The sequence below is a fragment of the Entelurus aequoreus genome, linkage group LG25, assembly GCF_033978785.1.
Source record: "Entelurus aequoreus isolate RoL-2023_Sb linkage group LG25, RoL_Eaeq_v1.1, whole genome shotgun sequence".
NCBI classification, from domain to species: Eukaryota; Metazoa; Chordata; class Actinopteri; order Syngnathiformes; family Syngnathidae; genus Entelurus; species Entelurus aequoreus.
Window position 1 is genome coordinate 4,858,574 of NC_084755.1, and position 8,917 is coordinate 4,867,490.

The 8,917-nt window shown below is 36.2% G+C and overlaps 1 protein-coding gene across 1 annotated transcript in view; it reads right to left on the reverse strand.

Moving 5' to 3' along the window:
- Positions 1-3,480: 3,480 nt before the first annotated feature.
- Positions 3,481-8,917, reverse strand: part of LOC133642212 (lipid droplet assembly factor 1-like) — a 6,236-nt gene continuing 799 nt past the window's right edge. The window contains exons 2-4 of the mRNA XM_062036293.1: positions 7,298-7,466; positions 7,045-7,193; positions 3,481-3,877 (exon numbers count right to left, since the gene is read on the reverse strand). Coding sequence (XP_061892277.1) covers positions 3,815-3,877; positions 7,045-7,193; positions 7,298-7,454 — 369 coding nt within the window. The 5' untranslated portion in view covers positions 7,455-7,466 and the 3' untranslated portion in view covers positions 3,481-3,814. The remainder of the gene's footprint in view (positions 3,878-7,044; positions 7,194-7,297; positions 7,467-8,917) is intronic.

Below are 8,917 nucleotides of genomic sequence, written 5' to 3' on the forward strand. Positions count from 1 at the left end.
ATAGTTTTACTCCGCATACAGACACACAAAAACATAGTTTTACTCCGCATACAGACACACAAACATAGTTTTACTCCGCATACAGACACACAAAAGTATGCAAGTTTTACTCCGCATACAGACACACAAACATAGTTTTACTCCGCATACAGACACACAAAAAAGTTTACGAGTGGTTTGAGCTCTCGGCAATAAGAAATATCCAAAGCCTCAAGTTATGAGCTTGCACTCGTCTTATAAAAAAAACTTTGTAGATAAGGCGGCAATAATTAGTTAAATGCTTTATATAAGATTATTAATGTATTATATTTAACAAGGTCATCAAATTTGAGCAACTTTGATTGCATAAACAGATTATGAGTATATTCTAAATAACCAACGTTGTGAATGATCTTTTCTGTAAAATGATCAGAGGATGAATTGTGTTGTGGTAAGTATTCCCCCATACTTCAACACAGTATGGGAGTGTTGTGGTAAGTATTCCCCCATACTTCAACACAGTATGCGAGTGTTGTGGTAAGTATTCCCCCATACTTCAACACAGTATGGGAGTGTTGTGGTAAGTATTCCCCCATACTTCAACACAGTATGGGAGTGTTGTGGTAAGTATTCCCCCATACTTCAACACAGTATGGGAGTGTTGTGGTAAGTATTCCCCCATACTTCAACACAGTATGTAAGGTATGGGAGTGTTGTGGTAAGTATTCCCCCATACTTCAACACAGTATGGGAGTGTTGTGGTAAGTATTCCCCCATACTTCAACACAGTATGGGAGTGTTGTGGTAAGTATTCCCCATACTTCAACACAGTATGGGAGTGTTGTGGTAAGTATTCCCCCATACTTCACACAGTATGGGAGTGTTGTGGTAAGTATTCCCCCATACTTCAACACAGTATGTAAGGTATGGGAGTGTTGTGGTAAGTATTCCCCCATACTTCAACACAGTTTGGGAGTGTTGTGGTAAGTATTCCCCCATACTTCAACACAGTATGGGAGTGTTGTGGTAAGTATTCCCCCATACTTCAACACAGTATGGGAGTGTTGTGGTAAGTATTCCCCCATACTTCAACACAGTATGTAAGGTATGGGAGTGTTGTGGTAAGTATTCCCCCATACTTCAACACAGTATGGGAGTGTTGTGGTAAGTATCCCCCATACTTCAACACAGTATGGGAGTGTTGTGGTAAGTATTCCCCCATACTTCAACACAGTATGGGAGTGTTGTGGTAAGTATTCCCCATACTTCAACACAGTATGGGAGTGTTGTGGTAAGTATTCCCCATACTTCAACACAGTATGTAAGGTATGGGAGTGTTGTGGTAAGTATTCCCCCATACTTCAACACAGTTTGGGAGTGTTGTGGTAAGTATTCCCCCATACTTCAACACAGTATGGGAGTGTTGTGGTAAGTATTCCCCCATACTTCAACACAGTATGGGAGTGTTGTGGTAAGTATTCCCCCATACTTCAACACAGTATGTAAGGTATGGCAGTACCAAGGTGCAGTATAGAGTATGGAGTGCATTTTCATTGTGGTATAGTTTTGCTTTGTTTATAATTGAGAGGCTTTTGGAGATTTTTGTTTGAATGTGTCTGACATGAGCTTTCCATGATAGTTTACTATCAATTATTACTCTCAAAATTTACGATTTCAATTTGGGTACCATCAATACTTATTTTCTGTTCAGACGTTATGTTTGCGATTACCAAACATCACTATCTTAGTTTTATTTATATTCAAAGATCATTTATTTGTGTCCATCCATTTTTTTTACTATGTTTAGTTCTGTGTTTACTGTATTTATGAGCTCATTATAGTCATCACTACTGTAGAATACATTTGTGTCGTCTGCAAATAGTATACATTTCAGTACTTTGGAAAATAAACAGTAAAACAATTAATTAAAAGAAGCAACAAAAACAGGACTCCGAGGTCTTAATCAAGGCTCGAGTCGTTCGTTTTGCTCGCAGACATTTATTTGATTATTATTTATTAATTTTAGCCGCGTCTTCTTCACTTTTTCATTTATTTTAGCCACATCTTCTTCACTTTTTCATTTATTTTAGCCACATCTTCTTCACTTTTTCATTTATTTTAGCCACATCTTCTTCACTTTTTCATTTATTTTAGCCACATCTTCTTCACTTTTTCATTAATTTTAGCCACATCTTCTTCACTTTTTCATTAATTTTAGCCACATCTTCACTTTTTCATTTATTTTAGCCACATCTTCTTCACTTTTTCATTAATTTTAGCCACATCTTCTTCACTTTTTCATTAATTTTAGCCACATCTTCACTTTTTCATTTATTTTAGCCACATCTTCTTCACTTTTTCATTAATTTTAGCCACATCTTCCTCACTTTTTCATTAATTTTAGCCACATCTTCTTCACTTTTTCATTAATTTTAGCCACATCTTCTTCACTTTTTCATTTATTTTAGCCACATCTTCTTCACTTTTTCATTTATTTTAGCCACATCTTCACTTTTTCATTTATTTTAGCCACATCTTCTTCACTTTTTCATTTATTTTAGCCACATCTTCTTCACTTTTTCATTTATTTTAGCCACATCTTCTTCACTTTTTCATTAATTTTAGCCACATCTTCTTCACTTTTTCATTAATTTTAGCCACATCTTCTTCACTTTTTCATTAATTTTAGCCACATCTTCTTCACTTTTTCATTAATTTTAGCCACATCTTCTTCACTTTTCATTTATTTAGCCACATCTTCTTCACTTTTTCATTTATTTTAGCCACATCTTCTTCACGTTAGCAACGATGCCAAATCTAATGGCGTCAGAACTATTACAATAAGCAAACAGAAGTTACAATTAGTCTGACAAGTTTCATAACATGGTCACTACTGTCTAGTTTCTCTTGTTATATTCTTATTTTATTGTTGTATTTTTATTGTCATTGTTGCTTTTTATTTTTATTCTTATTGTAATATTTTTCTATTTTGTTTCCATTTACACCCCCATTATTTATTTTTTATAATTTGATCTCAATTCTGTACACTGCTGCTGGAATTTAAATTTTCCTAAAGGAATCAAAGTACTATCCATCCAAAAAATACAAAATAAATAGATTTTAAATACATATCAGAAATAATCCTACCTTGTTGGCCTCTTAAACTCCAAGGAAATAAAATTTATTTCAATCCGAGACTCCATTAACTTCTCCACAGCTGCTGCCTTGATGTGTCACATATTAATTGTCCCCCCAACAACATCATCAAAGTGGAACAATAAATATGTCCCCCTCTCAATGTACATGAGTTTGTAACCAAAATAAAGTTAACATAAACTTGCATGGATTAACCCAAGGATATACCTTTTTAATCACATTGTGTACAATATAACTTATATTTATGTATTGTATTTATTTATTCTCACCAACTATGACATTATATATTAAATATACATATTATTATTTTATCTTCACTCCCTAAGTAAGTAGAAACATTGGGCAAAAAGTTGTAGTGTTCTTTTATTAACATTCAAATGTTTATTATACATTTAAATGAAATAGTAAAAACAAGATTGTAAAATGTGTCAACTTTATCTTCAAATCCGACAGTACAAATCAATATTTTATTACAATCTTCACAAAGTTGCAAAAATCCCATTTGTAACAGTTTTTATGTTGCATTTGACATGACCTCATTTCATATTCTGTTCAATTGTTGTAACAATAAATACATACAGTAGAGTCCTTATTTTATAAAAAAATATGTCATCATATTCTGATATTAAATAATGTGAAAACAGTGTTGGACATCAGCAGGTTTTTTACCCCACTTGAATTATTTCATGTGGTCCTTCGTCAACATGTCCTCCTCCTCCTCCTCCTCCTCCTCCTTGTCCTGCTGGAAGTAGAGAAAAAAATCATTTTTAAAGTTTTTTGTAGTGCTAAACTTCTTGTACTAAAAAAAATTAATTAACTAATTAGATTACCATAGTAACTAATTAGCTGACCATAGTAACTAACCATAGCAACTAATTAGATGAGCATAGTAACTAACCATAGCAACTAATTAGATGACCATAGCAACTAATTAGATGAGCATAGTAACTAACCATAGCAACTAATTATGACCATAGTAACTAATTATATGAACATAGTAACTAATTAGATGACCATAGTAACTAATTAGATGACCATAGTAACTAACCATAGCAACTAATTATATGACCATAGTAACTAATTAGATGACCATAGTAACTAACCATAGCAACTAATTATGACCATAGTAACTAATTAGATGACCATAGTAACTAACAATAGCAACTAATTAGATGACCATAGTAACTAATTAGATGACCATAGTAACTAACAATAGCAACTAATTAGATGACCATAGTAACTAATTAGCTGACCATAGTAACTAACCATAGCAACTAATTAGATGACCATAGCAACTAATTAGATGAGCATAGTAACTAACCATAGCAACTAATTATGACCATAGTAACTAATTAGATGAACATAGTAACTAATTAGATGACCATAGTAACTAATTAGATGAGCATAGTAACTAACCATAGCAACTAATTATATGACCATAGTAACTAATTAGATGACCACAGTAACTAACCATAGCAACTAATTAGATGAGCATAGTAACTAATTAGATGACCATAGTAACTAATTAGATGAGCATAGTAACTAACCATAGCAACTAATTATGACCATAGTAACTAATTAGATGAACATAGTAACTAATTAGATGAGCATAGTAACTAACCATAGCAACTAATTATATGACCATAGTAACTAACCATAGCAACTAATTAGATGAGCATAGTAACTAATTAGATGACCATAGTAACTAATTAGATGAGCATAGTAACTAATTAGATGACCATAGTAACTAACCATAGTAACTAATTATATGATCATAGTAACTAATTAGATGACCATAGTAACTAATTAGATGACCATAGTAACTAACAATAGCAACTAATTAGATGAGCATAGTAACTAATTAGATGAGCATAGTAACTAGTATATGATGCATATTCCAAGCATTTAAAGACTTAGTTAGTATAGTAGAAGACTTAGTTAGTATAGTTAAAGACTTAGTTATGGTGATTATAAAAGGTGAGTGACATCATAATGACAGCTACACTTTACATCTTAAACATCTAAAACTAATATTTGGGAATGTCCAGCAGGCCAGATTGAAAAGATTAAAGGAGCACATGTGACCCCGGTCCTTCATTGGTCCAGGTCTGATCTACACCCCAACATTCATACATACCTTAAACCCAAAATTCTAACTCCTTAACTGTAACCCTAACCTGAACTCAAACCCAACTCCTAAGCCATATCTCTTTGTATATAAATCCTAAAACAAACTAACTCCTAAAATCCTAATCCTGATTGAACTTGGAACTCAAACTCTACCCCCAACTCTGAACCCATGAACCCAAACCTTAACCTTAACCTTCATGCCTAGTCGGCAACACAAGTCCTAATCCTAATAGAAACACACAATACACCCAACTTTAAATGTAACCCTAACCCTAACCCTTACCCATAGCTCCTAAACCTTTTACCCAAACTTCTAAATACTAAAACTAACCTTAACCCGGCCTATGTAGGAGTAGTTTTTAAGAGTGGGACCTTGTAAAGGACTTTACTCCCAGGGAGATTAGTCTAATATTTCTCTCATTCTAATCCTTGTTAAAGGTGAAGTTGCTAGACCTTGGTCAGCTGTGAGGTGTGCTAGACCTTGGTCAGCTGTGAGGTGTGCTAGACCTTGGTCAGCTGTGAGGTGTGGTAGACCTTGGTCAGCTGTGAGGTGTGGTAGACCTTGGTCAGCTGTGAGGTGTGGTAGACCTTGGTCAGCTGTGAGGTGTGGTAGAAGTTGTTAAAGGTGAAGTTGCTAGACCTTGGTCAGCTGTGAGGTGTGCTAGACCTTGGTCAGCTGTGAGGTGTGCTAGACCTTGGTCAGCTGTGAGGTGTGGTAGACCTTGGTCAGCTGTGAGGTGTGGTAGACCTTGGTCAGCTGTGAGGTGTGGTAGACCTTGGTCAGCTGTGAGGTGTGGTAGACCTTGGTCAGCTGTGAGGTGTGGTAGACCTTGGTCAGCTGTGAGGTGTGGTAGAAGTTGTTAAAGGTAAAGTTGCTAGACCTTGGTCAGCTGTGAGGTGTGGTAGACCTTGGTCAGCTGTGAGGTGTGCTAGACCTTGGTCAGCTGTGAGGTGTGGTAGAAGTTGTTAAAGGTAAAGTTGCTAGACCTTGGTCAGCTGTGAGGTGTGCTAGACCTTGGTCAGCTGTGAGGTGTGGTAGACCTTGGTCAGTTGTGAGGTGTGGTAGAAGTTGTTAAAGGTAAAGTTGCTAGACCTTGGTCAGCTGTGAGGTGTGGTAGAAGTTGTTAAAGGTAAAGTTGCTAGACCTTGGTCAGCTGTGAGGTGTGGTAGACCTTGGTCAGCTGTGAGGTGTGGTAGACCTTGGTCAGTTGTGAGGTGTGGTAGAAGTTGTTAAAGGTGAAGTTGCTAGACCTTGGTCAGCTGTGAGGTGTGGTAGAAGTTGTTAAAGGTAAAGTTGCTAGACCTTGGTCAGCTGTGAGGTGTGGTAGACCTTGGTCAGCTGTGAGGTGTGGTAGACCTTGGTCAGTTGTGAGGTGTGGTAGAAGTTGTTAAAGGTGAAGTTGCTAGACCTTGGTCAGCTGTGAGGTGTGGTAGAAGTTGTTAAAGGTGAAGTTGCTAGACCATGGTCAGTTGTGAGGTGTGGTAGAAGTTGTTAAAGGTGAAGTTGCTAGACCTTGGTCAGCTGTGAGGTGTGGTAGAAGTTGTTAAAGGTAAAGTTGCTAGACCTTGGTCAGCTGTGAGGTGTGGTAGACCTTGGTCAGCTGTGAGGTGTGGTAGACCTTGGTCAGCTGTGAGGTGTGGTAGACCTTGGTCAGTTGTGAGGTGTGGTAGAAGTTGTTAAAGGTGAAGTTGCTAGACCTTGGTCAGCTGTGAGGTGTGCTAGACCTTGGTCAGCTGTGAGGTGTGCTAGACCTTGGTCAGCTGTGAGGTGTGCTAGACCTTGGTCAGCTGTGAGGTGTGGTAGAAGTTGAGCAGGCTGGAGACGGTGACGTAAAAGGCTGCAAAGATGGCTGCCACCATCACGGAGAAGAAGGCCAGGCCGGAGAGGACGCAGAGCAGAGTGATGGCCGCCACGCTCAGCAGGAACCCTGACAACAACACAACATTGATACACGTGATCATGTGACTGTTGTTGTTGTTGTTATACATGTGATCATGTGACCGTGTTGTTGTTGTTGTTGTTGTGGCTTACCCTCCAAAAACACCAAGCTGACCGCTGACATGATGGCGGTGGTCACAGCGAACACGAGGAAGAGTCCTACTGGGACTGCAGCCATGACACAGAAGAAGAAGACGGCCAGAGCCAACACCGGCCGTCCACTCAGGTACTGACCCACTCTGCTGTTCATCAGCAGTGTTACCTATGAACACAACAACACTCTGCTGTTCATCAGCAGTGTTACCTATGAACACAACAACACTCTGCTGTTCATCAGCAGTGTTACCTATGAACACAACAACACTCTGCTGTTCATCAGCAGTGTTACCTATGAACACAACAACACTCTGCTGTTCATCAGCAGTGTTACCTATGAACACAACAACACTCTGCTGTTCATCAGCAGTGTTACCTATGAACACAACAATCATGCTGCATTCACTGCTCACGTTCAACACAACTCCTGTTTCTATGATTCCTTTGGACAAGGTACAAGTTGATTTTCAAGGTAAAAGTTGATTTTCAAGGTAAAAGTAGATTTTCATGACAAAAAATTATTTTCAATGAAAACAATTGATTTTCAAGGTAAAAAATTATTTAAGGAAAAAAAATATTTTCAAGGTAAAAGTTGATTTTCAAGACAAAAAATGATTTAAGGTAAAAAAAGATTTTCAAGGTAAAAGTTGATTTTCAAGACAAAAAATGATTTAAGGAAAAAAATTATTTAAGGAAAAAAATTATTTTCAAGGAAAAAAATTATTTTCAAGGTAAAAAATTATTTAAGGTAAAAAATTATTTTCAAGGTAAAAGTTAATTTTCAAGACAAAAACTGATTTTCAAGGTAAAAAATTATTAATAAGGAAAAAAATATTTTCAAGGTAAAAGTTGATTTTAAAGACAAAAAAATATTTTCAAGGTAAAAAAATGATTTTCAAGGAAAAAATGATTTTCAAGGTGAAAGTTGATTTTTACGGAGCCCCTACCTAAAGGGACATGGGAATTTATTTTTTTTAGACATGTATCTCGTGGCCACGAGAAACTTTTTATTAAAAAATAAATAAATAAATAAATAATTTTTTTTAAATTTTTTTATAAAAAGTTTCTCGTGGCCACGAGATACATGTCTAAAAAAAAAAATTCCCATGTCCCTTTAGGGGCTCCATAGATTTTCAAGGAAAAAGTTCATTTTCAAGACAGAAAATTATTTTCAAGGGAAAAAAATATTTTCAAGGTAAAAGTTGATTTTAAAGACAAAAACTGATTTTCAATGAAAAAATTGATTTTCAAGGTAAAAAATTATTTATAAGGAAAAAAAATATTTTCAAGGTAAAAGTTGATTTTCAAGACAAAAAATGATATGAACATTTGAATTTGATTATATTTTACTTTTATTGTGTCATTGTCAAATATGTGATTAGTTTGTCCTTTTCAGACAGTTTTTAGGTAAATTCAGGTGGGAGCACATTTAGGTAAATTTAGGTGGGAGCACATTTAGGTCCATTCAGGTGGGAGCACATTTAGGTAAATTTAGGTGGGAGCACATTTAGGTCCATTCAGGCGGGAGCACATTTAGGTAAATTTAGGTGGGAGCACATTTAGGTCCATTCAGGCGGGAGCACATTTAGGTAAATTTAGGTGGGAGCACATTTAGGT